The following is a 27,956-nucleotide window of genomic DNA, read 5'->3' as shown; positions in this document are numbered from 1 at the left end:
AAATTTAATTCTTTTCCAATTTTCGTATTTGTATTTCAGAGACCCGCCAAGGGAGGAGCGAAGGCAGGTTAAGGCGAAATCTTCGCGCAGACTATCATTACTAATTAATTTAGGTGTATCGTGTTTGTTACTTTGTTATAATACGACAGACGTATTTTCTATATTTGTAAACGAATGAAGATCGTTAGCGCTTCCCAGCGACAGGGAAGGCCACAATTATTACGTAATTCTTGTCGAGAACTGAGATTTCATTTTCCCTGCGTCGAAATCCGCTTCGACGAAAATTCGTCGGACGCCGATTGTCCCCTTCTTTTTTCTTCTATTTTTATATTTCTTCGCAATTATCGTGTATATGTATGTATATGTAGACGTTAAATATTTGTTCAACTTGTATCAGTCGTGACTTAGAGAATAAGTTTCTTACCCTGAGTAAACGCAGGTATTAATAGACGCAGGTATAAGGAACAGAATAATTATACGAAGAATAACGCGCGGTATACTCGCATCCATGTAATGCATGGGACATCGATTCGATTCACAGTACAATTTGTACGGCTTACCTTTATTAAATTAAGATACCGATGCTGTACGACTCGAGGCTAATCTGAATTCGATACCGACCACCGTATTCCGTTTATCCGATACGAATGAAAACGATTTTACGTGCTAGATAATACTGTGGCTTATGGAGAAATATACATACAGTGTTCTTATATGTATTATGATCGACATTTATTAACCTCTGTTCATCAAAGTCTGCATTCCTGAGCCAACATACAAATAAAATTATTATAAATAAAATTACTATGGAAATAATATTGATTATTATTTAATAAACAATCATTATTAAACTATTATGTATTAATTTCGAAAGGAAGTTCGTTTATGTATTGTATAATTTATTATCTATAAAGTCAAAATTTATATGTACAATATTGGCATAAATTACTAATTAAGATAATCAGGGTTATTTAAATACATATATTACGAAAGTTTTAGTTGAGACCAAATTGATTATTTTTGTGATTAAAATACTGCCAATGTGAAAAATCGAAAGCTAAATTCGCTAAAAACGAATTGGCCGAAAGCAACGATTTCGAAACAAAGAAAACTGGTCCTGCTGATAGATAATCACGAGGAATCGGAGACAAAAACCTAAGATTGATCGTGTTCCACCGAAATTTATCGAATAAAACGTCGCATTGATTTTATCTGTTGAACGCAACCCAGTTTCAAGTATAATTACTGTCACGCTTGCAACGTACGGAATCTTGTTTCGATAGTTCATGTATCTTTCCTTCGTATTTTTCTCTTTTCAAACTTCTCTCTAACCCTTAAACACGTAAAATTGCCATTCGACAACACAGATGTATTTCAAACGTAACGTAATACATCGAACATAACATTATTTATTAATTGCTCCATTGTGTGTTCGAAACTACCACTATTATCGTGGTATATCTAATTCAATTAACGTAAACGAATAAACGGAGCGTCTATTTACAAGAAAATTATTTTATCTTCTTTACAATCTTTCAGTTAATACAATAACTTGAGCCAAGATGTTGCCACCTAAAATATTTTTCTTAGTTAGCTAGCAACTTACTGCTGCTAACTCCTACTATAATATTGATCTCTCTTCTATAAAAATTTTAATGAAACGTTAGAAACGCCAAGATTTTTTAAAGAAACCAATCTTCTTGAAAAATTATAAGGCACAAAATTATAATAAAAAATTTCAAAATATATCAGTATATTTAGAAGCATCGTGCATTTAAGGGTTAATTTCAATGATCTTCTAATAAAAGATATCAAAATATTCTATTATATTTGCAAAACGCAACGACCAGTGGCTACGACTCTTTTTTTGCCACATTTACGTGATATAAGAGCTGTTTTAAATATCGCCCCTTCGCGGTGACGTTAATGCTACGCTAATGCTACGTCGCGATTACGTTAGTGAAGTGTGCAGACACACTATTTAAGTTTGTCGCGTAGTGTGTATCTATGTTTGAAATCAAAATTCCTTGCCGGGTTAATGAGGGAGGTTCATCAGATAACCGAGCCACCGACGAACCGGTGTACTTATTTTTAAAATGTTTGCCTTAATCATTTGTAAATTGCTGTTTTATGGTCAGCGATGAGAAAATTTTGAAAATTTATAAGGGAACCGCCGATAACGTGTTTCAGCCAGCAGAAAATAAACTAGCCATGATCGATCATTAAAATCACTAATCCTCCTTTTTTACACTTCTTAACGATGTTTTACACTAGATCTATTTATTCTTCGTACAAATGATTCTATCTTATTGAGGGTGCTCACGCTATTAGTTCACGAGGTTTCTTCTTTGTAAGTGGTAGATTTACGAAGATAATGAAAAAGGGTACAATTTTAATACCTTTTATCAAGATATTAAAAATTATTGAATTTGTATTTTTTATTACAAATTACATATGCCGATGATCCAAAGAAAAGATATTTTTCAATTTGCAGTGGTCGTCGCGAAATAGCAAGACACTGAAGCTTTCTAAATTATGAAGTTTACTTTTCATGTCAAATAAAATGTAGATGACAATTGAATTATTTTTAGTTTAGTACGCAATCTATTCGTTTTATAAATTTGAATCCTTTCGAAATTAACGAAGATTAAATTGCTTACCCTAAATCACTTTGATCAAAGCAATGAAGCGCGCTTTGAGAAAATATTCAGTGCCCTAACAGCGACAATGTAAGTACGTTGTATGATAAGGCTTATCGTTGAATATACAGACATGCGCTAAGTGCACATTAAAATTGATTATTAGAGCGTAACTCTGCTCAACGATTCAATTCGAGAAACCTTACGCTCCGTCGTATAGCAAATCGAATTATTTGCAAATCTTCATTACATTTTTTCCAACTGTATTTTCCTCTTACATTAAAAAACTCACTTTCTATAGGTTCAGAAAAATTCATCTTACTTTTCCACGCTCCTTTGCAAATATACTTGTGCAAAAAATAACCTATTACACAATTCTTAAAACTAACTCCTTAAAAAGTGTAAGCGATTAATTTCTAAAAAAAGGTTCTGTATTCTTCCTAGAGCAAACCAAATTTGCAATAAATCTCGATTTAAAAAACTTCATCTACAAAATTCGATCTCCCCTTTTTTTTAAATATTTACGTAACAATAACGTCACTGATCGCAATCGACGCTTCGTTCTTAAAGCGAACTGATCTAATTTTGACTAAATCGATCGTAAAGAAATCGTACATGAGAGAATATTACTTAACTACGAAGTAATCCAGAAATAACCATAGAAGTCGAAGAAAAGGACCAACTGCCAATTATTCGATCCTTTTCATCATCGTTAAAAAGAGAATCAACTTTTACTACATAGAGGCTTCTAGATGAAGCAAAGGAACAGAGATACGCATCGTATAATCTGCAGCGGACAGATCTACTTCGCTGACCTACTTGGCTGATGTGAGACTATTTAACCCTTTGACGACCACTTCTGTAACTCGCGCTGGCCGTCTCTTCTATATACAACGCCGACATTATGGATCTGCGAAACTATTTCTACGTCCATGCAGCTACGGACTGTAATTTTGCACCGCGTAATTTTACGGCTGATACGCTGTTCGTGAAACTCGTTTGTACTAACTTTTCACATCACACATAAGTACTTATGGAGGATTGGTTGAGGATACACAATATAAAATAACGGAAGCGAAAGATTGCTGCCACAACCCGTCAAATATATCTGGAATAACTTAAATAAATAAATAAATAAAAGTACAATCTGTCGAAAGACGCTCGTTTACTGTATTCACAACGATGGTGTATGTTCGCTCGCGGAAAACCCGACTCGTAGATATTGATCGCTAATTCGTGTCACTCGGTATATACTAACTCGCCTCCAATCGCGTCCCTTTATTTATACTGGTCGGGGGGCAGTCGAAAAATTTGAATTTGTCTAGGATCGATGGTTGCCCATAACGTTGACTTTGTTTTGGCTATTGATATGTTTCGAGAGTTGTGTCCGACGCTAAGATCCCTAATTGATGCACCTTGGTATGTTACCAACAAAACAATACACCGCGATCTTAAGATACCCACAGTCAAAGAAGAAATAGCAAAATATAGCGACAGATATAGCAAAAAAGTCAACAAACACCGAAACCCCCTAATCACTGGACTACTTGATACGACGGACCAGATCCGCAGGCTGAAGAGACACTACCCGCTAGACCTAAACGATAGATTCAACTGGTTATTTAAATTAAGTAACATTTACTTATTACAATACTTACGTGCAAATTATACTTATCTATAACAAGTATTAACTTATAATAAATAATTAGCCATGTTACTGCGCCACGCCAGAAAAAATACTGAAAATTCTCAACGCGAGAATTGATTGTAATTTTAATAAATATTAAAAAAAAAAAGTTGTGTCCGTGTTCCGAGGCACAACAATAACAATATGAATCGTTCTCGATCCGCTTCGTCCTATGACTCATGTGCCGCTACATACTTACGTATAAACTCTAGGTTTCATATTTTTGTTATAACTTTTTAACGAAGTATTTATTCGCGCCGAACAATTATAAGATAGAAATGTGGATGAACGATCGAAAGACTCGATAATCGACGTATAAACACGCAACATGTAAAAGAATTGTTTCTCTCTAATACCTTGACGAAATAATTCCATCGATGACTACGGCATACAGAAAATTTTCTTCCTTCGAGTCCGTTGTTGCGTTCGCAATTAACTCCGCCCGCAGCAAGTGTCTTCGACGATTTCTCAGCCGCGTCTGAGTTACGTAAATTGAAATTTGCCTTTTAGAGCTACTTGTTCTATTTGCGATGCGCCGCGCGTGCCATATCGAGTTCCAGTGGAGAGTGAAAAAAATATTGCGAAGAAACTCATTCACTACCACTGAAACTGGGATAAGATGATATGTAGGCAGTTTTTCATGTTTCGCAACAAAAGGTTGTGTCCGTGTATTTGGCGGACAAACGCTTAGGGAAACAATGGAACGGAAAGTAAAGTTATAAGGGAAATGTTCGAACAGCGAAGTGGAAGAATGATGGGAATGAAAATGATGTAATCGTGTTCGTGGTGGTCGAAATTGCGAGTGGGATTGACTTCGGTTCAATAGTTAAATCATGTCATAAATTTCGAAAAAAATTATATGAAATTTATTCATAACCATTGAAATTAGATGATATATAGATAAGTTTCATGAATCGAAATGATGTACATTCGGCTGTGTTCGTTTTAATCGAAGCTATAAATAAAATTGACTTAGATTCGACAATTAAATTACGTCACAAATTTCGAAAAAGGTTAAACGAAATTTATGCACAACCACTGAGGAACTAGAATAAGTCAACATGTATATAAATAGAACCGTGGCGAAAGAATAACATAAATTATTACGTGTGCACATCCGAACGTGTTTATTCAATTCGGAACTGTGAATGAAATAAGCTTCAATATCACGATTAAATCATACTACAGATTTTAAAAAGAAAAACTTGTAAACTCGTTTACAAACACTGAAAATGAGATAAACTGATATAGGACCGAAAAGCAAGAACAACATGAATTAGAATGATATGTAGTGTGTATTCGTGGAAACTGAATGGCAACTGTATTCGTATTAGCAGAAAGTGTAGATCCGAAAAGATCGCAAGAGACTTTGTAAGAGATTTATGAACGCTGGAAATTATAGTTCTTATAATAATAAACCGTATGTAGACAATTTTTCATGTTACATGATAAGCTACCTGCGCGTGTTTGAAAAGCAAACTACTAGAAATCACTTTATGACCGCTAAGGTAAATTTGAAATATTCTCCTAAACCTTTACATTCATTGTTATCCGTTAATTTATTTGACTTCGAGTAATTTTAAACACTTGGATAATATAAACCTATTAAAACATTTTGTAGGTTTCATGTTTCTAGTAAAATTAAGATTCCTTTGATAGTTGCTCGATTTCAAAGGAGCAACAGTTGATGTAATATTACTTCTATAGACATGGTCTCGATACTGTACAATAATTTCATCACATTGTATGTGATATATATGGGTGATGCAATATTGTTTCTACATACAAGTTTGTAATTCATGATATTGAAATTTTCTAAACCAAATTTTCCGAATTTTATGTTTAGTCGTATCTCATGCACATGCTGTTCCTATTTGTAATTATAATTAATATCATAATACACGTGTAATTACTTCCTTTGGCGTCATTTTCCATTAAATATCCACTTGAAGAAAAGTTATTTTAATGCAGAAAATTCGGATTCAAGGAACTGGACTAAATTCAACGAAACTGAAAGAAAACAATGAAATAGGAGGTAAAATTACAAGGAAGGAGATAATAAACGAAGGAATTAAAGAGCAACGATGTGAATTAAAATGGCATATATACAGTATGTAATGTGAATTTTGATCGAAACCACGCGTGAAATTGGTGTGGATCGAAATATTAAAGAACGCCAAGAATTTCGAGAAAATGGGTTTATAATTTATAAATTAAAATACCATATACAAAGCTTCAAGTCTTCGCTACGGAATGAAAAATTGGTAAAAGACAAAATAACAACGGTATAAACAAAAAGAAATTCGAGTAATAACAGTGGAAATAACTAGCTACAAAAGTATGCATCATTCAGCGAAATAGACGTGAACAATGACGAGTGAACCACAAATTAATCTTGTCGATTTCATATAGAATAAAGCTCATTTCTTATTCGAGAAAATCCATGTCGATGTTACGTAATAGTCTCACCAATTTAACGAGAAAGAAATAATTTCCTTACGGTATTGTGAAAGGCAGTCTCGTCATTGCACGTCCTCAATCCTATATTCTCTGCTTGGATTTTAACAAAAAAAAAAAAAAAAAGGAAAAGAAAGAACGAAGATTTACAACATCAGATCGATCTGCGAATAATCATGTAAAATAACGGAGGCGCAGGTTTTCTTTCTTAATGAACATCCTTTTATTTCTGTCTTGTTGCTTTCATGACAAGAAACGAAAGAAACTATGGAATTATCGTTGTACGAAAACAAGGATCGACGTTTTTCGGCTACCATCTGAACACGATATGTTCGAAATATTGTACAGCGAACGAACAATGCGAAACTTTAAGGCTTCGTAACTTTAACAACGGGAAGAATCGACGAAAAAACCTTAGAGATCTGCGCGCACCTCTCCAAACGCAAAAATCAGTCGATTACGCTCCGACCGGACGTAAAAAATAATAATTTAACGATACGCTGCTCGAAGATAAAGTGCATCTACTAATATTTAAATAATTTTTATTGAATATCATAGGTAATATGAATTAGCAAAGATCATACCCCACAGCGGCGTTTCATTTTAAATAAAGAACAATGACTGTTCAGAAACACTGATCATATATACCTGCACGTTCCGTGTGACCTTCATTCTCTTTCTCTTCCACGCCAGCATGATAACACTCTCTCGTTCTCTCTTCAAATTCTTCATTTGTCAATTTCTCTATATCTCTCGTCCTTTCTCAGAACTCATTCTTTCTTCTCTCATACATTCTATCGCTTTTTCTTTTCTTTGACAATTCACTCATTCACTCTGGCAACATCGTCTAATTAACACTTTAAATGGTACTTAGAGAGCTCGCGCATTTTTGTGTACCTAACACATAGTCACACGCAATTTGTATCCACACATGTACATATACACGGTGCCCATATGTACATGAACCACAGCTGCATCTGCATTTCGCACGCGTCTGCACCTAGAAGTTACATTTATTATTACATGATTGTACCTAACAAGCATGAACTTTCCACGATCGAATTGTCACCCAAATTCGGCTTACAATTATAAATATATATATATTTATATCTATATTTATATTTATAGATATACAGAATGTTTTAGGGTTTAACGGTTGAACTTTAATCAAACACAAAATATTATATAAACGTAAGTCGTTTAAAGCTTTGTTAAAATGTAATTTAAGGTATTAACAGCTAATGGTTATATCGATCGTAAATTTATTCTTATGTTGTATCATATTTAGTAATCGTAAGTCCATTACTGTTCCCTTCATATATCGTATGAAAATTGCAGGAAAAATATATAAGTACAATATTCTTGATTTTCTGATTCTCATATTATTTAATGGCTAAAAGAGTGTACTTTGATATAACATAGTTAAAAGCAGGAACAAACTGTTCAATTCAAATATACTGACCTTTCAGCAATAAATGATAAATGCATGAAGTTTTACGGAAAATCCAACATCTAAAATATGGATATTTTTTATATAAATATTTTTATAGAGAACCCAGGAACCGATAGGTTGACCAGATATTGGATTTTAAAATCGCACTCATATGAAAAACAACAGGTGTAATATATCGTATCATTCTTCTATGACCTACATTTATCGTAACTTTTTAATAAAACCTTAAATGACCTATATTTATATAACATTTTTTGCTTACTGATATCATAAGATACGTCGACACAGTTGTTAAACCCTGAGATATTCTGCATAAGTATCCTGGAAATCAAGGGGTCCTCTACGTTCGTTAAGCTGCGCTTAAATAAACCAGTACGTACAATAGTATTCTTCTTCGTCGTATCAGTAAATTTGTACCCGCAAGAACGAAGTTTCATTTCATCGACGCGCAGCGCGCTTAATCTTCGCCGCGATATGAACCACAAGAAGTACGTCTTCGTGTATCACAGAAGCCTCGGCAGGCGTCCTACCAATATCGATCGTTTCAACGAATCAATCGTTGACCTCAAATAATTTCGTATATCGTGAATACTCGCGACGCGAGACCTGCACGAAGTGTCCACCTTTTAGGCGCCCTTTTACAAAGTAATTAAAAACTAACACCTCGTGCAGCGGACGGGCCCCATTCGCGTTCGCCGAAGTATAAAATACTTCTAGGATTTGAACTTCTTTAGCGGAGAAAAAGGCCCTGAGATTGGTGTCGAAGATTGGAATGAAATTTGGACGAATCGCCTTAGAATATTCCATTTTAATACGTATTTTGCACGACTGTGTAGGATGCTTGAATAATTTTCCAATTACAGCGTCTCCTTGAGCATTCGAAGACTTACTGACCTAACATCGCGGTATCCGAATATTGTATTAACATATTATTATATGTTATTAGTATTAATAGATAATAGTGTTAATCGAGGAGCTCATAACAAAATGATCTGTGTAAAAATTTTTTACTTTTCAAACACGCTATAATAATCAAATTTACCATCGAACGAAAATTTACCGATACTTAAGATTATATGGTATAACAAATATATCGTTTAGAAGAATTGAAACGTATTAAATGCAACAAAAAAGTGCTCAAGTATCTTGTCACTTTGAAGAGAGACAAACACGAACAAGGATCATCTTTTATACGAGCCTTCGATTCGTAATGTTCTCGTCTAACGAGATCAAGTGCCTCGAAGTGCCAGGTACACAAATTAATAATTCTAAACGTCTACAACTATATTTCTCAGAAGCGTCCTATACGGTCGCAGACAACAGCAATATTTAATCAAAATATCCAACCTTTAAATTCATCTAATTTCATTTGAACCCTCGCGAGACCAACCAAGAGATATTTCTTTTGCTAGTCTAACTTCTGAGAAAACAAACTCGGCAGTACATGAAGAGTACACCTAGTGATTCCATTTCGTTCGTCGAAACGAACGACCCGGTTAAGGGTGGTTATAGTTGCCATACAGTCCTTTTATCTCGTAGAAATCTTAAATAAATCTTGGTAAGGCAGTGCCAGCTCGGTGGTACATGTACGGAGGAGGAGGCGGGCCAGTGTAGTGCCTCTGATGGGGATGAGGAAGCGATGATCTGTGGGAACCCATCGTTCCATTCGATGGCGAAACGTGCTGCAGAAGATGAGAAGCTCCATCCCCTAGGTCCAGCTCCAATTCTTGCTCCTCGATCAGCTGCAATGCTCCGAAAGAGGCTGTCGCCATCGCCACATCTGGCATCACACCCGATAGTTGTCCATCGCTACACGAATTGTTCTCTTGTTGCTGAAGCGAGATGGAAAGATAGAGATTGATTTTACAGATGTGTAATTTTTCCATTTGAGAGGAATTTGAAATTTCGAATTTTTATTTAATTTAATTTAATTTAATTTAATTTAACAATAGAACTACCGAAATATTTAATGGTATTGTTAATGTAATCGAAATGGCGGAACGTCGACTCGTGATTTTTTATAGAATTTGAAATTTTTTTAAGTTGAATTTTTTTTAGAATTGAAGCTATCAAAGTGGTCGAAATACTCGATTTTTCATCAAATTTATCATGATAATTTGGAATTTTAATTTAACATTAGAATTATCGAGATAGTCAAAATAGGCAATGTAAGATTTTTCATATACTTCAGAATTTATTAAATCTTTTTCTTTAGAGAAAGAAGCGATAAAAATGATCGATCAATTCTCATAGCATGATCTTTTTACTTTGTTTTACAACTAGATAGCGAATATTTATGCAATTTCCTAGTTTTATGAGTGAAACTAAAAGTTGCATCCTACATAGAAATTTATCCCACCTACTAAATATCACGAGCGTTTTATATGTACCGATATTTTATATATCTCTATATATTATGGGCATTCTAACATTTTTCAATTTCCCATAAATGCATAAACATACACAATGTAACGAAGTACATATAACTATTGTTATTCCTGACTAATAGTATCTGCTTACCTCCGCAAGACGTCTACAGCTTTCGCCCTCGGTGACAATGGCTGGAAGCTCGTGTCTGTGGCTACAAGAAGAGGCTGGCCGCGGGAATGTCATGTTTCTTCCGTAGCACAATGGTGGAATTGTTCTTGCGTTGATCCCCATGCCAGGCGAATCCATGTCTTCGATATCAGTCAGCCTCTCGTTTTGCTCTTTCGCATTATATGCGGCTGTATTCTGGAAACAAGGCATGACAAAACTACAAAACTCCTATAATAAACGTGACACCTAATCGAGAGCTATTTAGCACCTTGTTACGAGTTAGTTCATTGTTAGCACATTGCATACGGTCATGTTTCGTGTTTGACAGATCGAACGTTGAGGCCGGAAATTTCAATGAGTTGAACGCAATGCACGTCATACCACACAATTGTAGTCGCATATCTTTACTACTGTGTCGTTATTATAGTTATATATAGTTTTAAATTATAGCTATGCGGTAGAATTGAAACTAGTAGCGAACCATCGAGAACGTGTCCCTCTAACAAGAGAACAAGTGGAAAGTTGCCTGAGGACCAAAAGTGTGTTTAATTTGTAAACCGTAGCAGCGAGGCTTAACAAACTTCCTAACTAGAACCTTGAACGTAGGAAAGCTTACACCTAGTGACATTCATTAACTACCGAAATCCAAGGTATTTAGGCGCGCGGGTTTGCCCAAAATCCCGTGACTTAAAAGCTTCTCTAAAGTCTGACGTCAAACGACGAGTACAAAGTTATTAGATCACTTAGTAAGTTTTGCCCTTTTTATTTCATTAAGAATTTTAAATTACAGCAAATCATCAGGAGTTCGATCATCGATAATATCTTCTCTTGTCAGCCACTTATGAACAAATTTTTTACTTATTATGACACGCTTCAAGCATCATTTTGAATCGGTAGAATAAATTGAAAAAGTGTCTTTGTTGCTGATCGTAACGAGGAATTAAATAAATGTTTTGGCAAAATTTAATTTGAAATGAAATTTATCTCACTTTAATCACTCGAAACGATTTAATAACGTGAGTCAGTATATCATAACGGCGAGCGTGTCAACGATCATCCCCCCGTGCTCCTCGCTCAGAGTGTAATCCGCGCTTCCTCTAACGCGTATCATTCGAATTTAATCCTTATCGAAGTTAGAGGATGGGGATACCATCAATGAACGTCGAAAAGAAGGAGAATAGGGGTCAAAGTCAAACGGTAACGAAGCTTGGCTCAGTTGTCACGACATCGCTGTACCAGCCGGCCGCATTCAGCCGTTTCTGCAATTACCTGTCAACTCTTTCGACGCTGCAACAGGTATTTCACTTGTTCGCAAATAAAGGGCAAACCCTTCTCTGTCAGTGATAACGTTTTGATAAGGAAAGATTCAGGCCGTTTCACTCAGTGTAGTTCGGTTTAGCTACGTCAACGAGGAATTTAGAAACTGGGTCGAGCTTCGAGCTGTTACGTATCCCAGCTTTGAGCATAATCTACCTGCCAAAAATATTTCTTTGTTTTCTTTTTTGCTAGAGTTTGGTGATACCTGTAGAATGTTTGGTGAGTTTAGTTGAGTGTCTAAGATTTGTTAACAATTGTTTGGACTTGCACGATTTGGGCTTAGACTTTAAGAATTGTTTGGGTTTCGAAGATTCGGTGCAAGATTGCTGACAATCGTTGCTTTGATTTCTAAGATTTTATGCAAGTTTCTAGCTTTTTGCGATTAGGATTTCGATTAATTACAAAAAAAGGCAGTTATAATTTATCACGGTTGAAGTCTGATGACTAATTATTATAATTGCAATAAAAAGATCGTTTAATCACAATGTTATGGAACGCATATACGCCTAACAAGATACAATGACACAGCAATAAGTTGTTAATACTATAGACGATTAAAGATTATTTGGATTTCGAAAATTTCGTTTAAGATCTTAGAAATTTTTTCAAACATTTGACACAAGGTTCTAAAGATTGTTAGGGTTCCTAAGATTTTGATGATAAGATTGTCTTCCTACGCAACTCGCAAGTCTCATTTATTTTTTTGTATTTTAGTTGATGTGCAGAATCGAGATTCGACGAGAATTCTAAATTCATCATCGTCCAACAACATTATATCGTAACGTACACTCGTCACATTTTTCCGTGAGTATAAAATACCTATATAGAAACAAGATGATAATAGTAAATAATTATACGTGTAATTGTCAAATTTTAAGATTTATTAAACTGAATCATCTCACAAAAACTTCCAAGTTTGAATGTCACGATTTCAATGTTTAATATTTCTTCAAAGCTTCAAATTTCCAAGATTTCTAGAACACCGAAGATTGTCATGCCAAAATTCTAAACTCTAAAGCTTTCAAAGTTCCGCTTGATACATCAAACGATCGATGCAACGCGATCACCGATCGCTCGTGCAGTCAGTTGTCTGACCGCGATTGCGTAATTGCAAAACTGACTGACAAGAAGACTTGCTGACTTGCCTATGTAAGTGATCGATTGGAAAACTACTGGAGTTATATCAGGAACATTGCTGCTTTTTCGTGTGCGATAAAACGATGTCACCTTGTCGGAACTTGTGAGACCTCGTTGCTTTAATAAATTTACATGCGATGCACGCTGATCAAGCATATTTTAAATGTGCATAATGTTTCCTGCTTAATATTTGCAACTTCTCAAGATTGATTTTTTGTTAAAATACTAAATGTGTTAAGATATTATTATTTGAATGTCTTTGAAAATTACTTTTATTCTTCAAATGCGAACAATTTTATTTTATTTTATTTTATGAACATAAATATTCATCATATTCTTTGTTCTTTATTTATTATTGAATTGCGAGCGTTCTAGGCCTCGTTTCACTAGAATTCATTATAGTCACACACAATTGTGATTTTATATAAGTATACAATATACATATAGGTATACGGATATACTATGTATACAGATGAACTGTTTTTAAATGAAAAATACAATTTGAATTTATATAAATAATAGTATTCGATATTATTAATATTACTATAGTAAATATATAGTACTATCACTTTATGTTAGCATACTCAGTATATCTGGCAAATTATTCATAGATTTTATTATTACAAGTCTTGCGATAGTATTTATTTAATTTAGTAAAAGTCTTACATTGATAATAATGTCTTGATTCTTCCTTTGGAAAGCTTTTCTACATTTTCTAACAATAATTCGTATTAACTAATAACATCATTAAATAATGATATTGCAACGAATAACACTACCACCTCATTTCACATACACATATGTACATATTTAAATAACAGATTATCTTTACTTTACTACAATTTTTCTACTAAATTTCAAAGTAATCAATTATTCAAATGAATAATTCAATGATTCACAGCGTATAGTATAACATTTACTTCTTCATTTTTTTATTTTTATATTTTCAAAATGATACATAAATAATAAACTGTGCATACTTTATTATAACACTTCGGTGAAATTTATTGCTAATAGAAAATTTGATTAGCGGATATTTCCTCCAAAAATTTGTTTAAATTGTAAAGGACCAATATAGATGGTACACAATCTTCGCTTCGTTAAAGTATCCTTGAAGACAATGAGTTGACCCGAAGAGTTAAGGAAACTCAAGAACGAATCTAATTAAACCGTATAATGTTTTCGTCTCGTTTAGATATGGTCTGAAAGTCGTAAAAAGTCGTCAAATGTTAAGAGACAAGTAAATAATATAATGTTTCTCTTCTTCGTTAAGAGCTCCTTAAAAACTATGAAACTACCCCAAATGTCAAGGTAATCGGTAAAACTGTCTCGTATAAACAGAGTAACATGATCAATTGTCACCAGGTTTCCAAGTTTAAATTAGATATTATTAAGATTAATTATCATCCGACCGATGTAACGAAAGTGAGAAATAAATAAATAAAACAAAATAATAAACAGATAGATAGAAAAATAAATCAAAAGAGAAAAGTAAATTGTCAACAAATTGCAAATGATGAATAAAAGTAATAATAGAGAGAACAGAAAATGAATCGATCGGATAGTAAATAGATCGGATAGTAAAAAAGTATTGTAATTTTACTGGCCGACACTTTCTCTCGGTCAAATATCTTTATAATTAGAGAACTGCTGCAGAAAGGAAGTCAGTGAGTCACTTTTTACGTTCATTCAACGAGGTGTAAGGAACGGAACGCTTTTCTCCTATTGCAATTTCGTCGGAGCTACCAAAGACATTTTGTTCTCGCTTATTTTATATTAAGTTGATATATATGAAATATTATTTTTTCAAATAGAACTTTGACTAATTTAACGCAAGTAACAACTGGTTACTTTGAAGTTTCATACAGTATTTGATAAAAGCGATGTTCGTATAAATTCTATGTATCTTTCTTAATAAGAAATTGGTCTACACTAGTTTCATTGGAAGCTAAAATACAAAAATTCTTCGAATCGAGCTGCTATAATTTCTTTTAAAGCATTTTACGTATTAAGAAATTATCTAGATGGGATAAAAGATACCTTTAACCATCCTCGTCATAATATTTCCAATCACTTTTATAACACTTTTTCCAAATATGAATTGATATAAGAAGAACACACGAATATGCAATTATTCCTGAGAGTCAATGTGTAATGAAATCTTAATGCCTTCGTTAGAAATTACATGAAAACATCTTCAAAACGAACCACCAGTTTATCGAACAAGTAACACGCAGAGATCATCGCAGAATCACGCGTTTAACCCTTTGCCCTTTTTCAAGTATGATTATAGGAAGAAATATTATAAAAACCACAAAAGTGTATTATTCTCAACTATGGAATTCGCCAGTTCATCAAAAACTACACCGCCAAAAAAGATTATTTTATCGTTATTAAGTAGAAAAAGATTTTATCGTTCTGTATACTCTGAATACAATTTATCCATAAAACGATATTATCTTTAATATCGTTCTATATCTAATATATTCAACTACGAAAGTATTCTAAAACGAGTCACCAATTTAGATAGCAACAGTTACGTCCTTAAGAAAGGTGATTCATAAACAAATAATTGCAACCTCTTTTTTCCTATCGTTAGCTTTTTACGTTTTGTTTGTTTCCCTTTTTACAAATTGAATTGATATAGATGAATTGTGTCATTAGAACTTCCGACGAGTGTGCGACAGTTATCGCATTACGTTAGATTTCTTGATGCGTTGCGCAGACTATAAATAGTGTCCGCTTCTAGCGACGTTAGTCTCGTCCAAACGACGGACTGTTTAACAGTGTTTTTTAAGCATTTGACGTGGTTGCATTTTATTCGTCCGATTCGCGTGAAGTCAAACAGAGAGTGCCAGTTATTGGAAACAACCGAGTGAACGATCGAAACCGATTTTGAATGTGCGGCTAGAGCTTAAAGGTATTTTTTTTTTTGCGAAATAAAGAGCCACTTGAATTTTCTCAATTGTCCGAATGGAAAAGCTTCTTCTTATTAAAAATCATTTTAAACGACTTCGAAAGAAACATTGTCTCCACTACAGTGGTTGACAAGGGATATTTATGCAAATGCGAGACTTTTATGGAGAATCGAATGTTTATGTAAATGCATCCATTTATAGAAAATTGATACATTTATTCTCACATCTGTTATTAAGCTTTATAATCATACGCAATTAACCGTGCATCATTGCATACTCTGAATATTTTATGCTTTGCGCGTTTCTAAAATAGAAAATTTTTTTTTTTAAATAGAAATGCAATTATTAATAATGAATTTTATTGAAAAGAAAGAAATCAATTGAGGAGAGATTTATGGAAAAAGCGTGAATCGAGCAAATCCAACCGGAAGATTCAGACATAGATAGAACAGTTTCAGTCATTAGCTACGTTTCAATTGATAATTCTAATAGCTCTTAGAGAACTCTGTTAGTTTGTTTTAATCTAATCCAATAGTAATTTAATTTAATGGCTAGATTTAAACATTTATATTTACCAAACAAATAAAAATTCCATGGTATTCCAAATAATTGATTGAAAAATACATTTAACACGTATATGTAGGTATATTTATCTTAAACCTATAGACCTTTCTTCCTCGATTTTTTTGATTAGAATATCTATTAAGACTGAATGATCTTTTCTTCGAAAATTCGACGCAGTGTATGCTGTATACGATGATCATACACGCTCTTTTAAAAAAGATGCGAAGACTTGTTACACAATCTAATATTTATTGTACCTGCTTTAATTTAGCGAGCACATAATTCATTTTTTCAGTTCCTGCCTATCAAATTAACACCATTTAAAGCTTCCAATATTTTCCACTTTTTTAAGTAAAATTTAAAGATATGAGCAAACGTAATACGATGTTAAAGAAACGCAAACGATTTTATCAGAGAACCTAATAGAACATCGATTAAGATCTAATATTTCTTTTTTGATAATCTCATCAGGTGCAATCAACACAGTATATTTCCCTTCCTAACAGTTTAACTCTGTTTGTCTGTAGTAAAGGAACGTTGAAATACAAGGTATATCGTAAATATTTATGAGGGAAATGTAATTAACACAATAGGAAGTAGATATCTGATCAACTCGATGACAACAAGAATTACTGCTTGCTACTTTGATATCTTTTTCAAACGAAACAATAATCCATTAAAAGTCAAGGTTAAAAATTGTATCAGCGATCGTGTACAAAGAATTTTTCTTGGAAAGGACCGGTGAAATCGAACGCGTTTGAACGTTTGGAAAAATCGCGTTTTAAAAAACATACAAGTCAAGATGATATCGATTAATTAAGGTTCATCACGTTCAGTTTACATTATCACGTTTTCTCGAGGCTTGTCGCGATCGAGATGAAGATTGATTGAATGAGACGGCTTCTCGTGGCTATTGGCTGTTTCTCTACTTTAAGTGATTGCGTTATCTTGACAATATTGAAACCAGTCATTTTTAACTAACTTACTACGAAACTAATTATTTCATTGAAATAAACTCTTTATAGCGACTAAAGTATACGATGTATAATAACTTTAACAATATAGTAAAGTTTCATGGATATACTCACGTGTAAGGAAAGAAATTAGTGTTATCATTGTCCACGTATTTTTTTCATTCATTGAAATTAACATTTACATTGTCCTAGTTAGACTGTGCATGCATATGGATTTATGACAAAATCTAACGTGCAGAAGTTAATCTTAAAAATTACAGAACATACATAATTTGGAAAAAAAATAGAGAAAATATCCAGAATCGAGTAATTATTAAAAAATGTGAGAAGTAAAGAAGATTTCCTTGTTCATAAAAGTGGGAATTTGTATGTAATATTCTGGAATGTTTGTAAAAATGATAAGGTTATATCGTTTAGAAAAAATGAAGATTGTTTGTCACTGTATTTAACACACGTGTTGTTTCTAATTCTCCGGAAACTAATTGAAAACAAAACATGAAAAAAGTAGCGCCACCGTGATAATCGAGTCTTCTCGAAGGCAATACATGAAAATGTACCTTTTCTCACCATCACAATCATCCTCATAATTTTCTACAATCTTCTTCTTATTTATCATAATCATCTCATCATCTTGAATTTACCTAATAAAAACCTTTACTACATATGCGTTGCATGAGTTTCGCGTGATTAGAATCGCGGAAAATTCAATGATCACTATTAAATAGAATAGTTATGAAGTAAATTGTACTTAACAATGCAACGGTTAGACGTTAATTGGGATAATGTTAAATCCAATTTCTATTCTTTTTTTTACTTAGATTATACTTTCATAATCATGAACAGAAATTTTTGTTTGCAATTTCTACACGAAACTACGAAAATAGGAATAGAGAAAACGATCTTTGCTTCCTAGAAATTTAATGTCTATCACCGTTTTGCTCTCTACTCAAATACTGGGAGCTTACGTAAGATCGACTGTAATACAATATCGAACGAATTATCTCGCAATTTCCTTCTAACTGCGCTTACAGTTGCAACAGTCACTTTTGCTTTCTACTAGGATTTGCTCTTCCTACTTTACATATTTCAATACTTTTCAATCTATTTCCGATATACAGACTCAATATAACGTAAAACGGCAATACAACTGAAAGCTTTGTAACTCCTTCTAACACTACACAGTTTGGAAGTTCCAAGCGTCATAAATAATTTTTTTTAGAAAAGGTCTTAAAGAACAACTTAACTGTAATAACTTTGCGTTATCATGTACATTAATTTAGCTGTCATTTTTGCAAAAGAATCACGGTCGATATGTATCGTCTAAATAAATAAGAAGTCACAAGATTCTTCTGAAAATTATATAGTATACCATTGTATAGTTGTATACAGGGTGGTTGGTAACTGGTGGTACAAGCGGAAAGGGGGTGATTCCACGCGAAAAAGAAGTCGAAAATATAGAATAAAAATTTTTCGTTTGAGGCTTTGTTTTCGAGAAAATCGACTTTGAATTTTCGCTCGGTACGCGTGCGGTACGTTATAACGGATCTCACTGTAGATCGTTGTCTCGATGGAAAAATTAAAAAAAAAAAAATTAAAAAAGAAATTTTTACTCTACATTTTCGACTTCTTTTTTCACGTAGAATCACCCTCTTTCCGCTTGTACCACCAGTTACCATCCACCCTGTATAACGTACGTGTTGTCAGTGCTATCGTTATTGCAATGATAATATCTGTATCAGCACTGCTTTCAATAATAATATTGTAACAGTAGTCGAGAAACTAGTACATATCGATATCTCTGTTTGGATTGAGTAAGACTAATATCTAGATTTAAGTCTGAAAAATAGCAATATCATATCTCTAATATCTAGATACACTACTGAAAGAAAATAATCACTAATGTTACCAATATTAATCGAATATAACAACATATTGAACCGAACTTTGCATTTTGAAGCGTTATACGTGTATAAAACTGTAATCGATTAATTAGTTTCTTAACAATTGAACATTCAGAGAAATCTATATATATGTTGTATTTGACGATAGAAACGCAAGAAATGTTGATAAAGAAATAATTATTTTCAAAATGATACACTTCAAATTCTTCGTTATTTTACTATCAAAGGATTAATCGCTTGATGCACATATTCCTAATATACAGTGGCATAGAGTGTCCTTAATTTTTCTAATTATTTTAACCATCGATCTTTACACATACAAGATACTTATTTTATACAATAAAAGATCTACATACATCGTACCTGGTAAAAGATAAGAATCTTATATATGTGATGAGAGATTTTTCTCAGGTAGTTTCAAAATAATAAGAGAATAATTACTCCATCCTAATCTGTTCGGAATAGTCAATTCTAAAAAGTTTAATCATTTCCATTAATAAACCGAGAAAGAATGTGTGCGTTAAAAAGTTAAACATCAGTAATTCACTACTGGAAGAAACCGAAAACTTGCGTAAAAACTCTTGGAAAAATGGAAAAGGCGTCTCGACACTGCCGATAATAACCGACCTCTTAACACAAGAGCTGTTAATTATACGCTCTGCTCGATGGCGCATCATCGCGTTATGCAACGATGAAATGAAAATAAAAAAAATTTTTTTTTAACAATACAGCAAAGACAAGCCGCGTAACGAATAACTCGACTAGACGGACAGCAGAGAATTTTAGCAATTTATTCGGACCCGCCACCGCTATTCGCTTCTATTCGCGTACAAAAACATTGCTCGAGAAGCACCGCGGAAGTCATTCGAGATAAATATCGCGTTGCCGTAGCAAATAATTTGTCACGAGCGTTTTGTATTCGAAAAACACCGGTCGACGTTTATCGCATGCAATTTTCGTGGACGAAAATTGCGATGCGCTCAACGTCTCGCATGTAACGGAAGTTCGTTCCCCGCAAATTCGTGGAAAAACGAAGAGATCAACGTAAAAGAGGCGTTGATGTTCCTTTATTGCACTATAAAGTTAATTTTCGCGTAGGAACACGGAAGCCGATCTTTTGTTACGGCAAGCAATATGTTAATGAAGGGTATATACACCTACGCATACACATACACAGCTTCCGGTGTTTTCTATATGGTTTTGGAATGGAAGGATAAACGGTGAAGAAACTGAATACTGATTCTTGCTAAATGAATTGATAAATTGAGTATGAAATATAACGTGCGTACGAATACATAAACTTCTTAGAATCCAAACTGATAGACTTCGCCTCTTGTACATGTCTCGATTATTAGTCATACATGTACAAATTATCGGTAGCAGTAGATTTTCTTACATAATCGGAACAGGTCTCGTAATAAAACAAAAAATGAAATTTAACAAGGAAATCTTATGTATAAACCACAAATTATCCGATTATCCTATTATAAAACCAGAGTCTATAACTATCAATGTGTTACTTGTCGATTCACGAATATTATTAGTTAGGACGTTATTGCAAGAAAGTCCAGGACTCTCTTAATACGATATACTTTTATTGCAAGGAAGAACTAATCATAATTAATTCCAAATTTTTATCAGTTAAAATTAGCTTCTAATTCGACATCAGTCAGACGGAGATATATTATATGTATTATATGAAATATATTATATGTAAACCTACTCCAGTAACGTTCTCAACAATTTTAGTTTCTCAACTAATTAATTTCTCTACAAAACTGCATTTCACTTCAGCATAAATTTTTTGCTAACATATCCACTTGTACTCGTTAGATCTTTCTTAGACGTCATTCAGTAATTGTGAAGAATCAATAAATAGCTTGTAAGTGGCAATTACTTGCTAATGAACTGCTTCTTTCAATAAATTCAGTAACCAATAGTTACTAAACTTTCCAAGATGAATATGACGGATGAATATGAAATATGCCATACAATGAAATAAAATACAATATATATATACGTATTTGTTTGTATATTTACTTTAAAAAAACAATTTAAATATGTAAAATAAATAACAGGCGATTAAAAACTTTCTAAAGGTGAAACAAAGCTCTATTGAGGTTTCGCTTGAATTACAAATTTTCTAGAAAAATATGCATTTCCATACATATTTGCTGTTTACTGATAATGTTGCACTATGAGGAAGTTATCGTTGGAATTGAATCCAATAAGGAAGTTACGTGAGTCAAATATGATGAGGGGCGGGTAAAAAGTGAATCAATTGCGTAGATAGAATATTAATTCTAAATAGAATGAATAATAATTGATTGAGAAGTTCTACGGTATTTTAATTTCACGGACTAACCCTTTATAACTCCAATTTAGAGATCACACATCTATATACACGCATTTTATCAATTTTATTTCACTTGCTTCGTTGATAGATCCTTATATACCAACTTTAGATAATTCGTTAACAAAATTTTGTTAGGTAACAAAATAAAGTAAATTTTATTTCTGAATTTCAGATTAAAGTACAAATTTGCATGAATTATAATTTTTCTTTGCCGTACGTAACCAAATCCTGGTTATAATCTAATTATAATATGCATAAAGAAAAGAGCAAAATTAGAACTTGAATATAGTGTGTGTATATGTGTATATATCTGTCTAACATATTACAAACATAATACTGTAAAGCAATCGGTAAAAGTTAGATTATGAAACGGAGGCGTGTTTAGAGATTAAAATGCACAAAGTGGCGGATTAGTAAAATAAACGTAGTCATAAATGTGAGTATTAAATCATCAAATGGTTTACACAATATTTTAAAATATGTAACGCTTCAAACAGTAGACCCTGAACTATTTCCAAACATACCTGCAACTGCTTCAGCGATCTGTTTAATTAACAGCTTAACATATTCACGATAACATCAGATTTGTTTGCTTACTCTGAATTATACGCAAATATTGAACTTGGTAATAACTTCGAAGCGTGATTAAGTTCCTTCGTTCCATCGAGTATTATGGTGTAACGAATTTGGAAATCAATTTTCGTTGTCCTTAACATAGCTTAGGGAATCGCATTAAAAAATGGCTAAGAGCATCGATACTTATCACGTTCAGTTCGATGAAAATGCGACGCATTTGAAAATATATAATTTACATCGTGAAGCTACATTTCCCATCTATAAAGTCGATAACTTCTTTCACCTTATAACTCACGATGACTTACGATAGGTAACTGAATAGATAATTGTGAAGATTATCGTCGAATTGTATACCACTTTTGTGTCATTCAAACCTATCGAACACAATACATTATATAAAAATATTGCATATTCAATGTATCTTTATAATTGTTTTCCTTTTTTTAACAAAATTCCAAAAACTAGTTTATATCCTTTTAAACAGAAATATATCTAAATTATTTACACAATCTATTTCATAAAATACGTAATTCTCTCTTTTCCTCCCTGTCCCTCCCCCCGCCTCCCTCCTATGAAATATTGATTTTTTGGACTTTCAAATATCACTTTGCTAATGAGACCTTTCGAATTTGAGCGTACACCCACAAATTTAATAAGTTTCTTTTAAATATCTAGCTCAAGTAAGACTAAAACGCAAATGCATTTCAAATACATTTGCGTTTAAAAACAGCTAAACGTATTAACGAAATCCAGTATCTTACAAACACTTAACAATACGTAATGAATAACATATTCGTGATCTGTAATTTCGCTGACTAACTCAGGAAAGTTACAAAGTGAAAATTAAGCAAAATTTTTTCTAATGTATCTTATATAAGCTATAATGTTTAATATTATTAATAATTTAATAATAATAAAAAAATCATAACAATTTTATTTAATATAATCTAATATATTTAATCTATAAGCTTTATATCAAATGTCGTCCTACAGTCACTGATAATTAGCCGGCTTGACCTTACTTTAACTATGAAAATATACAACAATAGGAAATTACAGGCGATTTTAAGAATTCACGGTTGAACTGTAATTTCGCAAACATATAGGTAAAAATAAATGTGAGCTGACGAATCGTTTTCAATATATGAGCATAACAAATTATTATATATACATGTGTGACAAAAACGTTTTGTAAATAAATATATATCCCTTTATTTAAAAAATAGACGAAAAATATAGAAATACTTAATATATTGCTCGATCACTATTAATGACATTTTTCATTCTTTTCACCAGATTTTTCCAGATATATTTACTTATTTATATAAAAAGTTCTTTAAGAAGTCTTTATGAAGACTTAAAGCAAGCAGAAATTATCTACATAAGTCTAGATAAATATCAAAAAGCAAAAAGAATTGAGGTGCGTGCAAGAGAGCGTGTAAATACTTTACAATAACTAGGCAAAATAATGAATTACTATGCATTGTTTATGTATCCTTAAGCGGCTTGACGCGTCTTTACTTATATCGTTAGGCGTATAGACGATGCAATATGCTATGGAACACGCTATGTATGCATGGTAATTCGATGATGCAATTTTTTTCAAAATTACCAGCACGCAGAATTACGCATATACGCGCGCGTTTATCTGTCTCGATCGCATAGCGTAACTCGAACTATAAAACTAATTTACATTTCATATATGCGTCGAGACAATGAACAGATAGTTCATCGATACTTGGAATCGAATCGTTTAATTAGCTTTAATTATATGTTTTCTCTTCCTTGACCGTTTTCCATTCGAATGTTAGTTCTCTATTTAGCAAAAATCAACTGATTTAAAGCTCGATCAGGAATGAAAAATTACAATACTATACGACGACAGGATATAAAATACGTATACATGCCTGTGTCAACACCACTTGGTCATAAGTTACATGGTAAACATGACAAAAAGAAAAATGAATATTACTGATAAGCGTGTTATCACTTCTACTTAACTGACTTTGTTTTTCATTCGTATCTCTAATACGAAACATTCACATTCGCAATTAGCTTTGGTCTAAACCGTACTTAGGATATTGGATCCTCCAATAAACGGGAAATTATATAAATACGTACGTACGTGTTTTTTCATCTATGTAAGTACTTGAATGAAAACGGAAGCCAGAAGAAACAAGTGAGTGTCGTAGAAGAACCATTATTCTCGTCATAGTGGAGGCGTTAAATATTACACAATTTCTGAGAGCAAGATGTTATTACAACTGTTGCAAGTGGCTGCAAAATAGATAACTAACGTGATGTGGAATTATTTATTAATCGTTCTACGACAATGGTTTTGTGAATAACGTGCTTCTGATATGACAAGATAAGTCAAGGCTTGTAGAGAACTTCAAAGATAACATCTTATGAAATTTGAATACAATAGAAAAACATCTAAGGAAAATAAGAAAAAAATAGAGGGAAAATATTGCAATTATGTTAGAAGAACACGATAAATCATATTTACCGATTTTCACGCCAAACAATCTTAACATCGGACGTATTGTCGAACAATCATATATGTATTATGAAAATTTGTTTATTACAAAATAATATCAAATTATTCTTTAACGTGCTTGATCGTAAGATAACAAAGATAGGAATTTGTAACCGGAAAAATAAACTCTGATATATCTAATATCGAAGTACTTCACTTTAACCATCTAGTTACGTAAAGATTAAAACATTTTTCACACAAATAATATTAATTAAATAAATACAAAATGATAATGTAATTGGCTAATTGTAAAAAACAAAAAAATAGATAATGCAGCTAAAAGCAAAATCTACCATTAACTTTTCTAATTAGAATATTATTTAATCAATTAACAAAGTCCTTTAGTCGGAAAATTCTATAATCGCGAATTTCAAAATTAATGACAAATCATTCGTTCTTCTAAACACAAATATAACATTATTTATTTTATTAGACATTCAACGACATGTTAAAATATAGGTCATTCATAAGTAAAGAAATCATTATGTCCCGATTAATAAGTTAATTTTTATATGCAATAAAATATATTAGGTGGAGCATTAAATCCATTCACGATTTGTTGAAAGAACAACATCTCTTAATACTTCTTAAAATCAACATAACTTATTTATCGCTATAAATTTATTTTTTTCATAAAAAAAATTCATAATATTTTTCGAAATGCAAACAGTAGTGGAAGACGAGTGAAGTTATTATCCCAACCCAATAATAGTTTTCTTTAAACTCAAGCAAAAGCAGGTTTCAATATCTACAAGACAACAATGAGAACCATCAAATATTCTTTCAGATAAATAATGTACCCGTCAGTCGAGCCATTGTCAGTTCAAAAGTTGGACGTGCTTTTAAGACAAAGTCTTGGTAATGATCTTCAAATAAAGCATATTGAATGGAAGCCTTTAACCGCGCCAGGCGAGAACTTTGGAAGCGTTATGCTGGCCATCATTGTCACCTTAACGCGGTCAAGCAACAAAACGGAAACTCTTCATCTGGTCGCGAAACTTCCACCCACTTCCGCCTATCTATTGGGCTTGTTCAACAGTCCAGTGACATTCAGGAAGGAGCTACAATTCTACAGCGTGATGGTGAAGGAATTCACAAACCTTCAAATAGAAAGCGATGTCAACGAGAAGGACGCAAGAGATCTGGTACCAAAGTTCTTTGGGGGAAGACTAGGTTTGAAAAATCCAGAACAATTTGACGAACAAGCTGCTATCATTTTGGAGAACCTGAAACTCAGTGGCTACGATACGGGCGATCGAATCTTTGGATTGGATAAGAAGCACACAGAATTTGCAATCGAATCTCTAGCCAAGTTACACGCTCTCGCTATTGCTTTAAAGATGAAAAAACCCCAGTTATATGAAAGAATAGCGGCAGAAGTATTTTTAGACGTTTCAAATGAAATCACAGAAAAGTGTGTTAAGGACATGTTTGGGAAAAGTAAATCGGATTTAGAGAGCATGGAGGAAATTAGACCGTATTTAGATCGAGTTAATAAGACCATAGAGTACGGTCTTGAGGCAAACAAAAATCTTAAGAAACCGGAAGAACCTTGGGCAACATTTGTTCACAGTGACTTTTGGGTGAACAATATGATGTTCCGACACGATGAAAAAGGAGAATTAGTCGATATGAAGATCGTAGATTTTCAATTATCCGCATATGATTACGGTGTGAAAGATCTGATCTTCTTTCTCGTGTCGAGCGCGAACGAAGAGATTCTGGATAACAAACTGGACCATATGTTTGACTTGTATTATTCTTGTTTCATTAAAATGTTAAAGACGCTAAAAGTAGACACGGAGAAATTTTCCAAGCAGAAGTTCGACGAAATTCTGAATCGTTGTGGGCCTGTAAAATTCAATCAATGTATCATGATGGCTCAAGTGATTCAGGCACCTAAGAAAAGTACCTCAGAGTCAGAGAACGTGGAGGGTAGCAATGTTTTCATAGATATATCTGATAATGTAATATATAAACGAAAATTATTGCACATTGTGACTCTATTCGACAAAAGGGGATGGCTGATATGTTGATATATGATGGGGTTAGGGGAGAGGGGAATGTTGATATATGATGTACTATTAAGATGTATATGATAAATTGTTTATAATATATAAAAGTGTATATAGAATTTTAAAGATGTTAGAGACTTTTACAATTTAAGAATTTAGTCTTAAGAAGACACCAAATATGTTCATAAGGGCTCTAATATTATTAAGCCTTAAAAATTAACTAGTTGTTTAAAAGTCAAATTCGAAGTAAGTGTTTACTTTATAAAACTGATTCTGTAATATTATTGTAGATACCTGCATCATGTTATTTTGCACGTAGATATACTTGTTTTTCAAAATAAAAATTCTATTTTATTACATGAAAATAATACGAATAAAATTTATCCAATCTATGAGGCCCCATGAATAATGAAACAATATTCTGAAGTTCATTATCGTTCGTTTCTTCTAATTTTCTAATTTATATTGTAATTATTATTGTATCGTAATTCTGTGAAGTTTCTAAAGGTTTCTAAAGGCGAATCGAGCAAAATCTTATTTCGTTTTGCATCGATATGCCCCTGCGGAACCCGATATAATGACACATGTTTTATGTAACATGACATTGAAACACATCAATCGAAACTAATTTTCATTCTCTCGATTAATCGAGTTAACTATGTTGAAACAATAAATAGCCAATTACAGGGAATACCATCATTTCTCGTTGATTGCAAGTTACATTTATGTAAATCATGTTTGTTAATAAAATAAAAAAATGAAATATAAACAGCAAGCAATAATTCAGGACATATTCGTTGACAGCGCAAAAATAATAAAAACAGCAAGCAGTAACTGAAAATACATTCATTTATAACTTAAAAAATAAAAATTTTCTGTTTTGAA

At 32.8% G+C, this 27,956-nt stretch overlaps 3 protein-coding genes across 8 annotated transcripts in view; 2 read left to right on the top strand and 1 right to left on the bottom strand.

The window, feature by feature from the left end:
* Positions 1-816, top strand: part of apolpp (retinoid- and fatty-acid binding glycoprotein apolipophorin) — a 46,685-nt gene extending 45,869 nt beyond the window's left edge. The window contains exon 26 of the mRNA XM_033346903.2: positions 40-816. Coding sequence (XP_033202794.2) covers positions 40-72 — 33 coding nt within the window. The 3' untranslated portion in view covers positions 73-816. The remainder of the gene's footprint in view (positions 1-39) is intronic.
* A 5,693-nt stretch (positions 817-6,509) lies between these two features.
* Positions 6,510-27,956, bottom strand: part of LOC117164096 (BTB/POZ domain-containing protein 7) — a 31,020-nt gene continuing 9,573 nt past the window's right edge. For all 3 annotated transcript variants that reach the window (XM_033346916.2, XM_033346939.2, XM_033346922.2), the window contains 2 exons: positions 10,757-10,969; positions 6,510-10,068 (listed from right to left, as the gene is read on the bottom strand). In XM_033346916.2, coding sequence (XP_033202807.1) covers positions 9,781-10,068; positions 10,757-10,969 — 501 coding nt within the window. In that variant the 3' untranslated portion in view covers positions 6,510-9,780. The remainder of the gene's footprint in view (positions 10,069-10,756; positions 10,970-27,956) is intronic.
* LOC117164155 (uncharacterized) lies at positions 11,913-27,853 on the top strand. Of its 4 annotated transcripts, none has more exons than XM_076623758.1 (3): positions 11,913-12,070; positions 12,806-12,895; positions 25,844-27,853. In XM_076623758.1, the coding sequence occupies exon 3, from the start codon at positions 25,851-25,853 to the stop codon at positions 27,090-27,092; it is 1,242 nt and encodes a 413-aa protein (XP_076479873.1). In that variant the 5' UTR covers positions 11,913-12,070; positions 12,806-12,895; positions 25,844-25,850; the 3' UTR covers positions 27,093-27,853. The 4 variants fall into 4 exon arrangements, with proteins under 4 accessions (XP_076479873.1, XP_076479874.1, XP_033202923.1 ...); XM_076623759.1 differs by lacking the exon at positions 11,913-12,070 and adding an exon at positions 12,159-12,310; XM_033347032.2 differs by lacking the exons at positions 11,913-12,070; positions 12,806-12,895 and adding an exon at positions 15,968-16,148.

This window comes from Bombus vancouverensis, chromosome 13 (assembly GCF_051014615.1).
Source record: "Bombus vancouverensis nearcticus chromosome 13, iyBomVanc1_principal, whole genome shotgun sequence".
Classification (NCBI taxonomy): domain Eukaryota; kingdom Metazoa; phylum Arthropoda; class Insecta; order Hymenoptera; family Apidae; genus Bombus; species Bombus vancouverensis.
Note: the sequence above shows the minus strand (reverse complement) of the source record. Positions and strands in the feature narration are given on the sequence as shown.

What these genes read in the sequence shown, in the direction of transcription:
- LOC117164155 (XM_076623758.1), top strand. Translation starts at nt 25,851, where the DNA reads ATGTACCCGTCAGTCGAGCCATTGTCAGTTCAAAAGTTGGACGTGCTT.